At 37.8% G+C, this 18,573-nt stretch overlaps 1 protein-coding gene across 3 annotated transcripts in view; it reads right to left on the reverse strand.

The window, feature by feature from the left end:
* TRAPPC9 (trafficking protein particle complex subunit 9) overlaps nucleotides 1-18,573 on the reverse strand; it is a 942,595-nt gene that overhangs the window by 694,584 nt on the left and 229,438 nt on the right. For all 3 annotated transcript variants that reach the window (XM_020967021.2, XM_020967026.2, XM_078153761.1), the window contains one exon: nucleotides 723-875. In XM_020967021.2, coding sequence (XP_020822680.1) covers nucleotides 723-875 — 153 coding nt within the window. The remainder of the gene's footprint in view (nucleotides 1-722; nucleotides 876-18,573) is intronic.

Genomic DNA, 18,573 nt, shown 5'->3' on the forward strand with positions numbered 1-18,573 from the left:
CTTTGCCTTAGACTCTGTGCTGGGCCTCCACCATGACAGAGACAAACACCTTTGGTGAGCATATAACTCCCTGTCTTAATCTTTGCCTGATAATAATCAGAGGGTCACTGAACAAAGTTACCTCTGCTTCATTTTTCAAGGTATTTTGTATGACTTTGACATGTAGGTAGACAACCTATAGAGCTCATCTATAACTACATATCTCTGGGACAGACACTGTAAACTGACAATCAACTGGACTCTGGATTGAATAGAAAGATGAGGTTGGGAAATGGGACAGTTCTTTTAGTAACTCCAAAATTCACTTTGGAACAAATACCCACTTTTTAACATCAGCATTCTTCTAGGCATGACGTATGCCTCAGCCAGAAGACAATGGAGAGCAAGCTGTAAGCTTGGTCAAGCTACAACAAATTACAAACCAGGAATTATGGAGGAGCAATGAGGTGAAGGACATCAGAGAAATGTGTGACAAGAAAAGAACAAAAACAAAAAGATGGTTCAGACTGCAAGACCAAAAAACTACCAGTGGACATAAAGAGTATGCTCCTCTTGGTATCCATGTCCTATGAAGAAAATTGGAAGAAGGCCCTCTGCATACTGATTGACTCCCCTTCTATCTATCTTTGCACAGTGTCTATCTATCACAGAATCTAGCAATGTAACATACTTTAATAAATGCTTATGAATTAACTGAAGTAAAATGGGCAAAGGAGACTTACCATCATTGAGATCTTGCAGGAGATTCTCTTGACAGGAGAAATCCAATTTTACTTTGATATTTACAGTGAATGTTGCTGTCTTTCCTGGTTGTAAGGGAAACTGAGAGAGTGTTTCTTCAAGTTTCCAACTCAAAAAGTCACCATACAGCTTTTCTAGAAAAGTAAAGTACACATGATAATTTTAGGGAGGAAATGTATCACTGTTTTAAAATGACCAAGTAAAATGAAAGATTATTTTATGCACAGGGAAGTCTAACTCAATTTAACAATCATTTATTAAGCATCACATATATTTCAGGCACTATGCTGGGCACTAGAGATACATAGATGAAACATAATACAGAATCCCTGCCCTTAATGAACTTATGATCCTAAAGAAGGAATAGGAAGAAAAATTTAAAACCGATACTCCCCCAAGTGCTTGGAAAAGTGGACGCTACCCAAAAGAATTTAAGGGAGAACTAGAACCAATAAGGAGACATTAAAGAGAAGCAAACAAATACTCTAAGAAAAAAATGTTTTTAACAAAGGGACAATCAACAATGGAATGAGCTACCTCTGTATATAATGAATCATCCCTGGAGGTCTTCAAGCAGATGCTAGAGAAAATAAGACTTAAGGGGAGAATGAACGCTGTCTTAAAGTATTTGAAGGGCCATCATCTAGAAGAGGGATTTTTATTTTTCCATTTGTACCCACAGGTCAGAACTAGTAGCAATAAGTAAAAGTTGGAAAGAGGTAAATTTAGACTTGAGGAAGAAACTTCCTAACAAAAATAGTCATTCAAAAGTGGAATGGACTGCCTTGGAAGGAAGTGGATTTTTCCTCATTGGAGATTTCCAAGAAAGACTTATATGACTGACCCCTTGTTGGGTACATTTTTTTAGAAAGGATTGTTGTTGGGCCAAACTAAATGGCCACTAAAGTTTCTTTTAAGTCAAAAAAATCTGTGATTCTATAACTTCTTGCAAATGTTGTGCAAATAATTAATATTCTTATATGAAATTGTAGGAACAACACCTAAGATCCCTTCCAATTCTGAGATGCTATGATTCTTATGAACGGAATGAACTGCCCTGTCTGTAACTGGAAGTCTTCAAGCTTGAGATCCAGGCTTCAAGTAAGAAAAAGATTATAAAACAAATATATCCAAAAGAGGAATGGGCTGCTTCTAGAAGTAGTGAATTCTCCCTTGGGGGAGATCTTCAATCACAGTTTGGATGGCCACTTTCAAAGTGTTGGTTAGTTTACTCAAACTGTTTCTCTCTGTGTCGCTCTCTGCCTGTCTGTCTCTGTCTCTCTGTAATGTGGGATGCCTCTATGGGAGGCAGAGGGGGAAAGAAATGGGAAAGGATATATTGGAAAATATAGGTGATAACAAAAAAAGGCATAAACATTTGTGAAGGCAGGTCAGTATGTGAGCTGGGGTTTGAAGCATAACTGAGCTTCTAATTTTAAGATTCTGAGTCAATGAATAAAAAAGTTATTTCATTCATTCATTTATTCAGCAAACATTTATAAAGTACCTACTATGTGCACAGCACCATGCTAGGTGCTTGGGAAAATATAGAGTTTAGATAAAATGTGGTCCCAGTACACAAACAACTATGCTACAAACCATTTCATGAAAATCTAAGAAAAATTCAAACACAGTGTTACCTGAGCGCCAAGAAGAGGAAAAGTCTTTACCAAAAAGGGAGGGGGGTGGGAAGAAAGGAACAGAAACTCATGGAAGGAGGAGGTAAGTGATAGGAATTCAATAAATAAAGTGGAGAAGGGTATTTCAGGCATAGGGAACAGCCTGATTAATGAAATGGAGGCAGGAATCAATCAACAATTATTTATATTTATACATGTGTATGTGTGTGTATGTATATACATATATATGTGTATATGCATATGTGTATGTATATGTATGTGTATACATCTTTGTGTGTGTGTGTGTGTGTGTGTGTGTGTGTGTGTGTGTGTGTGTGTGTGTGTGTGTGTATTTGCTGTGCTAAGGGCTGGGGTTATAAAGAAAAAGTAAAAACAGTGCATATACTCAAGGAGTTTATATTTCCACAGGGAAGACAGCATGGACATGAATCAGTATATAAGAAGATACATACAGAGTCCATAGTAGACAAACTTAGAAGAGAAGATACTATAAGATGAGAGAAACAGGAAAGGTCTCCTGTAGAAGGTGGAACTTGAGCTAAGTCTTGAGGGAAGGTAAGTAACCCAAGAGGCAGAGGTGAGAAAGGACAGCACTATCTTTGGCCATTCATCAAGCACTTACTAAGCACTTACTTTGTTCTGTGCACCATGTTAGGCACCAGGGACATAAAGAAAGGCAAATCCACTGTTACTGTTCTCCAGGAGGTCACATTATGACAAGGGGGACATGAAAAATAACTAAATACCTTCAAGATCTATACAGGAGAAAGACAATCTCAGATGGAGGATGATAGTAGCTGAGGGACCCAGGATAGACTTCCGACAGAAAATGCGATCAGAGCTGAGTCTTAAAAGTAGCCAGGAGTGGTAACAGGTGAAGAAGAACATTCCAAGCATGAAGGACAACAAGAGTAAAGGCACAGGTTAGGGAGACAGTGCAGCAGCAGTGGTGGAGCCCCACACCAGGGTCCTCCGGTCCAGGCACTGAAAACTCTCTGGCTTCAGTGTCTGCACAGGTAAGGAGGGAGTGGGGCCACTCAGAACCCCGGGAGAGAGCAGGAGGTCTGCAGAATGATCCATTTCCATTATGCAGGAACTAGTACAGCTTGATCACAGAGTCCCTAGAAGGGAGTAAATATAAGAAGACTAGATACATATGAAAGGGTTGGGTTGGGAAGAGCTTTCATCGTCAAACAGTGGACTTCGTATTTGCTCTTACAGGCAATATGAAGTCACTGAAGTTTACTGAACAAAGTAACACGGTTGGACTTGTGATTTAGGAAAATAACTGGCACCTAACTGTGTGGGGGACAGATTGGAGTAAAGAAAACACAATTCAAAAGAAGTATGCCCAGAACAGAATCCTGTGGTCTACGTGCTTTAGGGGGTGGCATATGGATAGATAGCCAGTGAAGAAGACTGAGGAAAAGCAATAAGATAAATAAGAGGGAAAACAAGAGAGAGTAGTCAGGAAAGGGTAGACAGTATCCTTGAATAAAGAGTGGTCAACAGTGTCAAGACAAAAAAGATGAGGACCGAGAAGAGATTACCAGGTTTTGCAATTAAATGATCTTTGGTAACTTTGGAGAAATCAATGTCAGTCAAATGAGAAGTAAGAAGCCAGAAAATGATGGATTGAGGAAGGACTTAGAGACATACAGGTATCAATGGTAGACAACTTTTACCAGCTTTGAAAAGGAGAAATATAGCATCATCCTGACATACAGTAGGTGTTTAATAAATACTTGGTTATCAACTGATAATACTGACAACACGTTAAAGAGATAGTTCAGTCCAGTAAAGGTTTTTTAAGGCTGGAAGAGACATGGGCATGTTTTTAGGCAGCAGAAAATGAAACAGTCAATAGGGAGGGACTAAAAATTAGAGGGGAAGGAATGAAATGGTTGCAAGAGTGATATGGTAAGAGAAAATGGGAGGGAATGGATACATGTAGAGAGGTTGGCCTTGATGAGAAGAAAGGCCACCTCTTTATCCAACTTGGGTAAAGGACAGAATCCTAATATGACATCTCCTAACCCCTTTTCTAGTAACTCTGCTCTAAGCAGGCTCTAGTCTGTCAACTTCATCCAAACAGCGACACCTAGAACATGACACAATACTAAGTATTGTCTGGCCAGGGCAGAGCACAGCAGGATTATTTTTTCCCAAAATATGGAATATATAAAAATACTTACATATATACATCAGTTAACAAAATTTGCATTTCCTTTTTTTTTTTAATCATCCTTATCACACTGCTGGCTCACATCAAGCCTGCTAGCAACCAAAGTCCTTGGATCTTTTTCATGTGGACCTTGACTAAGCTAGGTCTCAACAATCTCACACTCAAGCAACTAACTTTTCAAATTCATATTTTAATATGATAATGATTAATTCAAATTTATGTCATATGTTATAGCTTTAAAAGTATTCTGTCTTGAATATATAAGCTCCTTCAGAGTAAGGATTGTGTCATTTTTTTGTACTTGTATCGACAGCACCTGAGTACAGTGACTGACACATAATAGGTGTTTGATAGATGCTTGTTGACTGATTACCCATCTACCACATAAGGTAAGGACTTTACCTTATGATTATTATACCTATTTTGTAGGTGAAAAATCTAAGGCCTAGAGAGGCTATGTAATTTTCCCATGGTCAGACAGCTAGCAACTGTCAGAGAAGACTCAAATCCAGGTCTCACAAGACCATCATTCTTTTGACCCCACCTTTATGGGTTTATACATGCAATTAAATGTACTGTACTTCATCATACACAGATGTTCTGTTTATCCTGCCACATTTTAAGTAAGTGGTACAGACTAAATATTTTCTATAATTATTTACCATAGGCACACAGCATGACTAACTACTTCTCAGTGCCTCGAAAATGTATACAAAATTATACAGTGGAAACAATGGTCAGAGCCGAAGACCTTAGTTCTACTCCAAGCTCTGCTAAATGATGCCTAATTATACTCAAATCACTTCACATATCTCAAACTCAGATTCTTACTCTATGAATGGAGAATGGTAAAACTTGCATCATCCAGCTCTAAGGGTTATGAGATTGATCTGTAAAACTTAAAGCGCATTAGATATGGAAAGAATTATTATTCTCACGTGTTTGCTGATTTGACGGTAAAAGTTGTGAGCATGTAACATTACCTTTAATCTAATGAAATGTAGCTTTTCACTCCATCACCTAATCACCAAACAAGTTAATGCAAGATTGAGATAAATGGATGCCAGACTACATGAACTCAGGACATAAAAATGTTTGGACAATTATCCCTGGGAGTTCTGCCTTCCCCAGAAAGAGTGGAAGTACATACTGAGTTTGGTTTTTCTAAACTATCTATCCATCTGTTAGGTTAATACTAGTCAAGCCTTATCATGAGGCACTGATGCCAAGAGCAGCAGGCTTAGACCAGTGCACAGCAAAGGTCCCCTCTGACACAAGACTCTACCCACTGAACTATTTCTGCTAACACCGGCACTATGTGATTGCTTGTACTTAATAAAAGATATTTGGTCATTCTTGGATGATTTATCTAAATACATACATATGCCCCCATGGACAAATAAGAACTTGGGGAACGGGGAGGAATGTTAAGGGAAGAAACAAAACTTGTAGGAATTTATCCAGCTGCTAACAAGAAACACTGGATATGACATCAAGTGAAAGGAGCTATTAAATATAGTAGGAAGGCAACAGACAAATGATTCAGGAGGACATGAGTTCTGCCTTGAACAATTCATGTGATTTAAAGAAAGTCACTTAACTCTTGTGGCCTCAGTTTTCCCATAAGTAAAATGAAGGGGTTGGATTTAATAGTACCTGAGGTCCATTTCAAATGTCAAATAATTCATATCAGTAATAAATCACATTTGCAAAGTGCTTTGCAAACCTTAAACTGTTTTTCTCACAAACCCATTAGGTATTACAGGTATCATCCCAAGAACCAGTTAAGTGACTCAGAGCACTGTGCCTAGAGTCAGGAAAACCTGAATTCAAATCTAGCCTCAGACACTGACTAGTTATATGACCCTGGGCAAGTCACTCAACCTCTGTTTGCCTCAGTTTCCTCAACTATAAAACGGAGATAATAAGGGCACCTACCTCCCAGGGTTGTTATGAGGACTAAGATGTGGTAATATTTGTAAAGGGTGCCTGGCACACAGGTACTTAATGAATTCTTATTTCCTTCCCACTTTGAAAAGGAGAAAGCTGAGGCAGAGATTAGATGACTTATCCTTGTCAGAGGTAGATTTGAACCCACTTCTCTCCTGACTCCAAATCCAGTGGAGGATATCCAGTACATTACATTCCTTCCTATCCGACATTCACAGTTAGCAAATTTTACTACATTTCTTTTTTGATATGACACCAAACAAAAGTTACAATAATAATAATATCTACAATTTCCACTCCCAATGTTACTATCCTAAATTTTTTTTTTAATTCTCTCAGAAGCACATCCATTAGAATGCTCCAATGGCTATAAACTAGCATACATTTTACTTTAAGAAAAAGGAAAGGAAAACATCTGGTCTAGAGCATATATATATTCATTATGATTGGTCTCTTCACTGACTTACCTTACTTTGAGCTACTCCTAGTCTTTGAAAAATTTAACTCACATCAATTAAATTTAAAAAAAAAACAATTAAGTGCCTACCATGTGCAAAGCATTCATCTACAATAAACTTATGACCATAACAATTATAAGAGAACTGATATCTACTGAAAGGAAAGTGAGTGCTGAACAGAAACATATCATAAGGAATATACATATTTTAGAATATCACTTTGCTTTGATAATTCTGAGTCATCTCACACACTCCCTAAAACCAAGCTGGCATATAAGGGATGCAGTAGGCGGGCTGGACTTGGAAATCACAGTCCTAGGGGCAAAAAAAGAAGAAATTCTGTTTAATTCAGCCAACATATGCCAAGAACATACTTAACGAAAGAAACTGAAAATCACCTCTTCAACTACCAGACTTATATCTTGTACAAATGAATGACTCACCTAGCAAATCTGGACCATTCTGAGTTCAAATGAGACACAATATAGGATTTAGAGGTAGAGGGTACTATAGAGATCAGAGAGTCCAACCCCCTCATTTACAGAAGAGGGGGCTGAGATTCCAAAATACTGAGTGAATTGTCCATCACCATACAGCCTAGTACATGGGAGAGCTGGAACGTGAACCAGGTCTTCTGACCTCCAAATCCAGCACTCTTTGCTCTACAAAAGGATGTCTTAAAAAGAAAGAATCAACATTAAAGAGTATAATTTCAGCAATGTTCCTGTCTGTTTAAATTGTTTTTCATTTCAAAAAAGAAGTGTTTCAACTGTGAGATCAACTATATTTAAATGAATTATTAGATGTTCTCCAGGATTCACTAGTGTCTGCTACTAATGAATGATACCCAAGGCTAAATCAACCTTAAACAAATAGATTCAGACAGCAGTTATTTTTTTAATGAAGGACTGAAATTAAAAAAAAAATATCAGCTATTGTTTCAATTTGGCTGCCAGGGACACATACCAAGTAAGATACCACCCCTACAATTCCTCCCCAAAATATAAGCAAATTTAAATATATTTCAACTACAATTACATCATTACAACTGCTTAAATACAAAATTAACAAAGAACTCAGTATGTTAGGGCTGTCAAGGCCTTAGAGATCATCTAATTCAACCCTCTCATTTTTTAGATGAGGAACCTGGGAACAAAAGAGTATCATGTTCCAGTTTTAGAGTCACATTTTAGGAAGGATACTGAGAAGGTGTCCAGGACAATGGGAGGGCTAGAGATGATACCATATGGGAATCAAAGGAAGTAAATGGGAGTGTTTAGTAAGAGAAGAGAAGACTTAGAAGATACGTGGCAGTCAACTTTTTAAAAGCCTGTCACATGGAAAAATAATGTATTCAGATGTCTCCAAAGGATAGAACTAGGACAAATGGGTAGAAATTGCTGAACTTAAGATTTCAGCTTAACATAAGAAAAATCTTCCTAACAATTAGAGCTGTCTAAGAGTAGAATAGAAAAAGGAAAACTAAGGTCTACCTCACTGGTGATTTTCAACTAAAGATAGGATAGCCTCTCTTGTGGGATACTGTAGAACAGTATCCTGTTCCATTTAACGGTTAGGCAAAATATCTTCTGAGGCCCTTTTCAACTTACAATCTGTAAGAGGGGAAGTGACCTGCCCAAACTTATGTACCAAAAGAAATTCGTTAAACCAAAGGAATCAAAAGAAAGAAGAATTACTATATGATCAAGAGAAATAAATCACAGATTTAGAGCTAGAAGGGACCTTATGGGTCATGTAATCCAATTCTCTCATTTTACATGCAAAAAAACTGTAGTTTCCCCCTGGTTAAAATGTAGCACCAAAGGAATCATGTTTTGTCCCTGACAGATGTAGCTTTTAAAAAATGCAGGAAGACCTTTTGTTATTCCAAATGAATGTTGTTATTATTTTTTCTAGCTCTATAAAATAAATTTCTTGGTAGTTTGATTGGTATGGCACTGAATAAGTAAATTAGCTTAGGCAGAATTGTCATTTTTATTATATTAGCTCAGCCTACCCATGAGCAACTGATGTTTTTCCAATTATTTAGATCTGACTTTATTTGTGAGGAAAGTGTTTTGTAATTGTGTTCATATAGTTCCTGGGTTTGTGTCAGTAAGTAGACTCCTAAGTATTTTATAATGTCTACAGTAACTTTAAATGGAATTTCTCTTTGTATTTCTTGCTGTTGGCCTTTGTTGGAAATATATAGAAATGCCAATGATTTTTGTGGATTTATTTTATAGCCTGCAACTTTGCTAAAGTTGTTTATTATTTCAAGTAGTTTTTTACTTGATTCTCTAGGATTCTCTAAGTATATCATCATGTCATCTGCAAAGAGTGATAGCTTTGTTTCTTCTTTGCTTATTCTAATACCTTCAATTTCTTTTTCTTCTCTTATTGCTAAAGCTAACATTTCTAGTACAATATTGTAATATATGAAAATATGTTTAATAGGAATGTGTATGTATAGCCTATATCAGATTGCACACCATCTTAGAGAGGGAACAGGAAAGGGAGAGGGGAGGGGAAGAAAAATTTAAAACTCAAAAGCTTATGGAAGTGATTGCTGATAAATCAAAATAAATTAATAAAAAAAATGCAGGAAGAAAGGTTAGGTAGATGGAGAATTATGACCTTGTCTCCTTAGTTAAAACTTTTGGTCTGGACTGAATAAAGTTACATACGAAGGCAAAGGAGATCTTGGGAGTATCTCATTCTAAATTATCTAGTTATCTGTAACAGAAGGCTCCAAGTTACACGCTGACATAGGGATTAGGGGAAAAAAGATTTAATGGAGGGATGGGGAATTCTGCCTGCTTTTATTAATAAGTTGTAGTGGTTATGACTAAAAAGCTATTACCTTGTCCTTATCCTTAAAAGACTCTAGCCACTATACTCTGAGATTGAAGATGAGATGACAAAAGTATCCCTGAAGAGACGGGGCTAAGAGAATAAGAATAAGCACTCTGTAAATACCTGAGCAAATTCAGTTGACACTGCATGCTCAGCAGTGACTAAGGGAACCAATGGAGACTACTTGCACTGTAGATATTAGAAGATAAGCAGAGGCCTGAGAAGATTGCTCAGAAAAAGTTTAGTGAAAACAGCTTGATATCACTAAGAAGACATTTTAGCTCTATAGCATCAGAGGAGTGGCCTAACCTGGACCTTATTCCCTGACCCAGTACCAGGTACCTGGCACCCATTGATATGAATGCCCCTTTGTTTGATTCCTAGCATACGGGGCCCATTAATGGTGTATTTATAAGAAAGTGTGACTTCAGCTTATGATCTGTTAGCAGTTTTCTTACCATGCTATTTCATATTTTCACCTTTCCTATGACTAACTGGAGAAAAACATTTGGCAGGGTGGATACAGTCCCACAGAGAACTTTGAACAAAAAGTACCTATTTTGGGAGTCTAACATGGAAGGGAGGGCCGTCTTGAGTGCTACGTAAAGATGAGACTGAGGGCCAAAGAGGCATGATATAAAGAAAATAGCAGGGTAACATATAGTAGAGACCTGGAAATGGCATTCATAATTCTAAAAGTTGTAATGGTCACTGTGCCCGTCATCCTCACCTAATCTACAATTTACAATGAGTTGTGCATATAAAGCCCCATGGTATTAATTAAAGTGATTTCCCTTTGCCTGAAAATAATTTATTCTGCATTTGCAGCCACTCTCAAACTATACAAATATTCAAACCATAAACCTATTTTGGCCATGTCAACACAGGACCATTAAATGGACTATATTACAGAATATTTTTAATGTACCTACAAAGTACTATCACTATTGAAGATAACAGCAATACATATTTACATTGTACTTTAAGGCTTACAAAGCATTTTTCCTACAATGATCCTGTTATATAGTTCACAGGATCATAAGAGTTAGAGCTTAAAGCAACCATAGAGATAATTTAGTAAAACCCCACTTCAGGGTTATACAGGTGCTAAACAGCACAGCTAGTATTTGAACCTAGATGCTTCAACTCCACAATGCACAAAATAAAACACAGAAGATTACAAAGGAAGCCAATTATTTTGAAATGCACTTATTAATACAAAACCAAAACCAAGTTTATAGATCCCAGCTTAAGAATCCCCACTTAGGATAAGATACAAACTCCTCTGCTATTTAAAGACCTTAATAATCTGGTTCCATCCACCTTTTCAGGCTTAAAAACTATTACTCTCCACACACTCTTATGTTCCAGCCCCTTGTCCTACTTGGTACTCATATAATCATACATTTAGAGCTATAGGGGACCTGAAAGATTATCAAGTGCAATCTCCTTATTTTACAGGAAGGAAACTGAAGCTGAGAGAGCTTAAGTGACTTAAGTCATTCTGCTAGTAAGTATGTGAAGCAGATTCAAAACCAGGTCTTCCTGGCTCTGGCTCAGTGTTCTATCCACTAGAATACTGCCCATATGACAATGCACAGGTTGTCCCCTTTGCCCAGGATGTACAACCATACCATCACCCTTGCATAAATTTCCTGACTTCCTTCAGGAAGTTTCAGATGATTCCCCTCATCCCCCAGAAGCTAGCACACTCTTGCTAAGACATATATTTTGTATTTAGTTTTCTGTGACTATGTTGCTTTTCCCCAAAGAATGGAAGCTTCCTGAGTACAGGGATTGCTTTATTTTGTGTTTCACATCTTCAGAACTGAGGCGTAGTACTTGGTATATTTTTTCCCCCAGATCAGATCTGTGATTTCATTTGCACAAGAAACTCCCATAGAGAAATTCCCTCTACACAGATTGGCACCTACTCTGCAATTTATAGTCACAAAGAGGTGTCTGGAAGCACTGAGGTGTAGAGTGACTTGCCCAGAGTCACTAAGCCAATGTGGGTCAGAAGGAGGGAAGACTAGAACCCAGCATTTCCTGAATCCAAGGTCTTATATCTACCTATGATGGATGTCAATGTGCCCATTTGAGAGTACTTTACAACTCATTCCTACTTCAGTGAGGATGACTGATTGTGGCAGGTTCAGATTATTATGGTTCAGAATCATCCCTCTGAACTTGGCCTATAAAAGAGACCAGAAAACTACAGTGGTGAGTCCGAAATAATCAAGGTGAGAACTGAGCAGATACCAAAAAAAAAAAAAATCTAAGAAGAGACCTAGATCCAGGAAAAGGAAATGGAAAAGGAGAAGTTTACATATCCCGAAAGCCTTCTCCCTGGGATATTAGTGGCAGTGTTAGATGGCCACATTACAGTTGTACATACTCTCACTTACAACAGGGACAGGGAATGTTCCCAAACCTCAATGGGATTCCTGTGTCTAGTCATGGACAAGCCATTGCAAAACTTTCAGTCCAAGAGATGGTAGCCATGGAACAGAGAAAACACAGGGCCAGGTGATGGAAGTGCCTGAACCCAAGCCTTCTGGGGAAGTATCAGTGTGTCCCAGACTGAGATTCATTCTAGCGTGTGACTCCAAAGTCAGAAAAACAATAAGGGACTGATTTAAATTGGTACAAATATCTAGAATCTGTCCTCAACTACTACCATGAGTATTTCAGATACCATAAATTGCTCTTTAGCAGCCCAAGTTCATTTCTTTATCGTGGAAATGAGGGGTAAGGAAGAGAAAATGCAAGTCTGTAGAACAGTTATCAAAAGGCAGGAAATCAGTATGAGGCCCAGGGATGAATCCTGGGACCAGTCCCAAATATCTAGTCCCACTAGAATCTCCAGAGGTCCAAGTTCGTTTGCCTTCTAAAGGGAGTCCAAATCAAGGTGGGGCTATGAATCAAGAGGACTTATCTCTGAGGAAAAGGTGGGACAAATTAGAAAAAGAATTATATTTGCATCCCTCGTTTAATTTTGCCCTATAAAGCAGAATAAAGTTGTCCTGATACACTATTCTCTTGAATGTTCACATGTAAACTAAGGCCCCTTTACCTATATTTGTGGAAACCTACACAAGAAAGCTATATTCTGAAGTTTATGGCAGAAACTCTGGGAAAGGACAAAATGAGCCAAAACTGTGCTATGGAAGTGGGGAGAGGAGGAGAAAGACTGGAGAAAAAGAAAGAGAAGAGGGTAAGGAACCACCGAAAACTGAGCCTGATTAATCTAAACCAAAAAACTGTAGCACTATTCTATGGGTCACACATACAATGTATATAGCTATTTTTACAGGTATCTCATTCTCCTAACTAAACTATAAGCTCTCTGACGGAATGAATCATATGCTAACTAAATGGTATATTTCACCCAGGATGCATTTAATTTATTGTTGTCACCCCAACTCAACAGTAGTTTTGTAAAGGGCAAGGTAGATGTCCAAAACACTTGAATATGCACTCAAGCACTGGATACAAACTTGGTGCTAACAAAAGTGGGCAAAGTGAGGAGGTTAGAATGTGTTTATCTAAAACGTATTATTCTAGTTCATGTCTGTCAATAATGGGAGCATGAAAAATCCAGAATTCCAAAGCAATGTTAAACTCAACGGAACTAAAATAAAGTTGATACCTAGATGGTAAGGGACACTGTTGTAGTTCTACAATTTAATTTTATATTGTCTCTGCTGCCCTCCCCTGCTCAAATAATCAGTCTTACTCATCTTCTCAGCTTAAGATTTTAATTTCACAGCTTCTTCTATTTTGCAGTCCATTTATTAATGCTGACAGTTTTTTGCTACTGTTGAACTTAAATGACAGGAATTACTCCCTTTTGTATATTTTGGAAGCAGATGGTTTATTTGCATGAATTTAATTTCATAAGAAAATTTATTACATCTTGGGACTTGAATAAAATAAGAATGCTTTAATTTTTCATTTAAAAATGCACTTGTTTGAAAATGTTGACAACTTCATAGATTTTTCCACACATACATACATGTACAAGGATTAAGGCAGAATGATTCAGTATAAAACATGAGGAAGATGAGGACTGTGGGCTCTAACTATATGGACTTAGGCAAGTAAGTCTCTTCCTAACCTTGAGTTTCAGTTTCTTTATCTATAAAATGAAAGGACTAGACATATGCTAAGGATCTTTCCATCTCTAACATTATCAGTCAAGAAGCATTCATTAAATGTTTACTATCCACATCAGCTACCATTCCAAGCACTAGAGATAGAAAGAATGGCAAAAAGAGAAAATAAGCAGCTAATATTCTAATAAAGGGGACACATGGAAAAAATGAGGTATGGACAAGCTTTATACAGAGTAAAGAGAAGGCAATATAAATGGGAAAGGCATCAGCAGCTAGTGGGACTGGGAATAGTCTCCTGCAGATAGTGGGATTTGAGCTGAGTCTTGAAAATGCCTGGGAAATTAAGAGACAGACAAGTCAAAGAGCACTCCAGGCATGGGGAAGAGCACTAAAACAGGAAGGGAGCACCATGTTCAAGGAATTGCAAGTAGGCCAGTCTTGCTGGACTGTAGAATGTGCAAAAGAGAATAAAGTTTAAGAAAACCATAAAGGTAGGAAGGGGGAAAGGCTACAAAAAGCTTCAAAGTCAAGAAGAAAAGATTATACTTGATCCTAGAAATAAGATGGTACTATTGGAGCTTCCTGAGTAGGGAATTAATGCAGTTAATTCTTGAAATTCTTAGCTCTTGAAAAAAACGACCTAATCAAAGGATGTGAACAGACAGTTCTCAGATGAAGAAATTAAAGCCATCTATAGCCATATGAAAAAATGCTCTAAATCGTTATTGATTAGAGAAATGCAAATCAAAACAACCCTGAGGTAACACATCACACCTGTCAGATTGGCAAACATGACAAAACAGGAAAATGATAAATGTTGGAGAAGATGTGGGAAAATTGGAACACTAATACATTGCTGGTGGAGTTGTGAAATGATCCAACCATTTTGGAGAACAATTTGGAACTATGCCCAAAGGGCTACAAAAATGGGCATACCCTTTGATCCAGCAATAGCACTTCTAGGGCTATGTCCCAAAGAGATCAAACAAATGGGAAAAGGACCCACATGTACAAAAAATATTCATAGCAGCTCTTTTTGTGGTGGCAAAGAATTGGAAATTGAGAGGATGCCCATCAATTGGGGAATGGTTGAGCAAGTTGTGGTACATGAAAGTAATGGAATACTATTGTGCTATAAGAAATGATGAGCAGGCTGACTTCAGAAAAACCTGGAAAGACTTATGTGGTCTGATGCTGAGTGAAGTGAGCAGAACCAAGAGGACTTTGTACACAATAACAGCCACGTTATGCAATGACTAAGATTGTTAAACTGAACCCTTCTCAGCATTATGAGGATTGAAGACATCTCCAGAGGCCTCGGGATGGAAAATACTGTCCACATCCAAAGAAAGAACTATGGAAGTCAAATCGCTATCACTTACTTTTACCTTCTGTTGAGTTTTGTTTCATCTTTCCGATGGTTCCTCCTATTGGTTTTAATTTTTACTTACAACTTCACTAATGTGAAAATATTTTTAATGGGTATGTAAATGTAAAGCCTATATCAGATTGTGCACCATCTTGGGGAGGGTTGGGGGGAGAAAGGGGGAGAAAAATTTTCAACTCAAAAGCATACGGAAGTGATTGTTGATAAATCAAAATAAATTAATAAAAAAATTTTTTAAATGACCTAAGCAGCTAAGTGGAAGATGGATTATACTAGGGAGAGACTCAAGGAAGGAGATGAGTGAGAAGGTTATTGCAACAGTGCTAATAATCGGTGATGAGTGTCAAAACTAGGGTTGTGGCTGTGTGTGTGAAGTAGATATAAGAAAGATGTTGTGATGGTTGAAAAGAAAATAATTGGCAACAGATTGAATACAGAGGGTAAACCTGAGTGAGGAGATCAGTACAACATTAAGATTTTTAGTCCGGGACATCCAGTTTGGAGTGGCCAAAAGATAAGTTATAAGTCCCAATCTCTCAATGCCTCAAGTGTCTTACCTATACAATAGGGATGATAAATGTCTAGCTAACTTTCCTCATGGGGTGAAGATCAGATAGGAGTTTTTAAAATGGATTCAAATCCTGGCTCTGCCATCTACAACCTGTTTGACTTCACGAGCAAGTTATTTAATTTCTCTGGGACTCAGTTTCTAAATCTGTAAAATGAAAGGAGGAACTAAAGTTACTTTTAGCTCTGTCTTTATGAGCCCATAATGCTACATAAACACAATGTATTTCAGAACCACAGAACTTTAGAGGAAAAAGGGAGCACAGCAATGATCTAGCACAGCCCAAACTCAAAATGTAATCCTCACAACAATGCACCCAACAAGTGTCATCTAGTCACTACTTAAAGACCCCCAGGAAGAGGGAACCTACTACCACTGGAGGAGGCTCACATTTTCTCAAGACAATAAGACAACAAGAGGCAGCCCTCCAGTATACTGGATGGATCCTCCTAAGCAAATTTACACAAAAAGGTGGACAAGAATCACACAGGATGAAATATAGAGGGGTCACAACCTATACCACTGAATGAGGCACCTGAAGCAAGGACTTAACAGGAGAAATGAACTTTAAAGAGCATTTCAGCAAGAGAAAATAATTAGAAAATAAGGCAGGAATGCATGTTATAAGTATAGAGATAAGGAAATGACCAGAGAATCATGCAATGAAAGAGAAAATCTAATTTAGAAAGGATCAAGGAGGTCAACTAGCTTTATCAGCATTACCAACAGACCTCACACCCCACAAAGCAGGAATCTCAACAATATCCTTGACAAGTCTAACATCGGCTTAAACATACCTACTCACTGTTTCTCAGAAACACTTCTAGCTTTTCAAATTTCTCAGATGGGGAAGGAAAGGGGGAGAAATAGTATAACTTTCGCAACTTTCTGACTTTTTTGTATTTGTTTAATCAACTTTAAAATAAAAAGCATACATGTAGGCATTGACATTGAATGGCAACTAGTCAATAATCCCTTCTCAATCTTTATGAAACAACCTAGTAAAATGGGGGGAAATGGACCTTGCAGCTCTGACACTAGATATACTGAATAAGTCACTGAATCTCTCCAAGACTCAGTTTCCTCATTTATAAAAAACAGAGATAATAACACTTGTACTCCCTATCCCACAGACCTGTTATAAGAAAAGTATCTTGTAAACCTCATAGCACTATATAAATTGGAGCAGTTATTCTTTTTTTTCCCCTGGGGCAAAGGACTCATTACTTTCTCTTTTTTTATTTTAAATTTATGGAATAAAATAAGCATTTCCATAACACAGTACAATTTTAAAAAAGATGACCATCCATGAAACTGCAAATATACTATCCACAACTTGCTATTCCTTTAAGATATAGAAAATTATCATGTAAATTTTTTTCTTCCCTCCTCCCACCCCTTAGCTACCATTAGACATAAATAAGTATATATTGCTTTCTAAGAAATTGGGTTCTACTACCTATTTGAAGGTATGGCCCTCCAACCAACTTTTCTACTTTTTTCCTCACTGTGACTTGAAGTCAGAAGACTGGGTTTTGACCCTAACTTCAATGCTTTACTGTGGATCATTGCATTTGGTTACAATTTCTCCAGGCCTGTTTCCTCATCTGTAAAATTGGGAATAGGACCTATGCTACCGTACTCATAGTGTATTTGGGAGGAAATATGGTTGTAAACTACAATTCATGATATAGCTATGATCATTATAATTCAGGGTAGCAGGAAGGAATTTCAGAGAGGAATAGACTTTGCCCTTCCCTTTATACTGCAAGACCTTCCTCTATGAAGGAGAATATACTAAAAGGCTTTAGTTCTGCCACTCTCTTCTCCAGGTCTTTCTGAAAAGTTTTGGAGAAGTAGAGCGGGAGTCAGAGCTGAAGTCAGTCCAATAGTTTAATCTTCTACAAGATTTTGAAGAAGATCAGAGAAGTTGGCCCAGTACTCTGCAATTTCTGGAAAACAATCTAGGGTAAAATAAAAAGTAACCCAATGATCTAGGGAGGAGAGAGAAGGCAGAAGAGCCAAAGGGAACTAAAGATTTAAGATAGTTGAGTGCCTGGAGGACCTGGAGCCATTCAGAACTGAATTCTGGAATGCTGGATAAGAGTGGAGCCATGGAGTATTAAGGAGCTATTAAGAAAAAGACTTTCCAAGGAAACAGAAAAATCTTGCCACTTTATGCTGTGTGGGGGTCTCATTCAGGGAAGCAGAATAAGGCACAGGGAACATATAGGACCCTGGAAAGAGTAGCCTCCAGAAGAGGTTGGAGACTTTCTCAGTTTTCTGTGGGCTCCTATGTGAATGTTTTAACTGTGCAAATAAAACCCGTTTTATGCTTGAAACCTATGAGCCCGAATGTTTTAAGGGGAACGGAATGTTACCACTGTAGGAGTGCCAGATAATGCAGTGCCCAGGCCCAGCCTAGGTAGAGGTAAACAAGTATATGTGAGAGGTTCAACAAAGTTCACCTAGGCTCTTATGTTAGGAATCTGTGAAAAAATATAAATAGACCAATTAGTCTAGAGCAGTTATTCGTATAGTTACTGTTATTACTATCATGAACAAGGAAGCCAATTTTGTCGTGAGGTCCCTCCACAATACTTTCCTAATACTGAACTGAATCCCAATTCTCTGAAGTTTGTACCTACTGGTCCCAATTCTACCCTCTGG

This window comes from Phascolarctos cinereus, unplaced genomic scaffold, assembly GCF_003287225.1.
Source record: "Phascolarctos cinereus isolate Bilbo 61053 unplaced genomic scaffold, phaCin_HiC Scaffold_4;HRSCAF=312, whole genome shotgun sequence".
NCBI classification, from domain to species: domain Eukaryota; kingdom Metazoa; phylum Chordata; class Mammalia; order Diprotodontia; family Phascolarctidae; genus Phascolarctos; species Phascolarctos cinereus.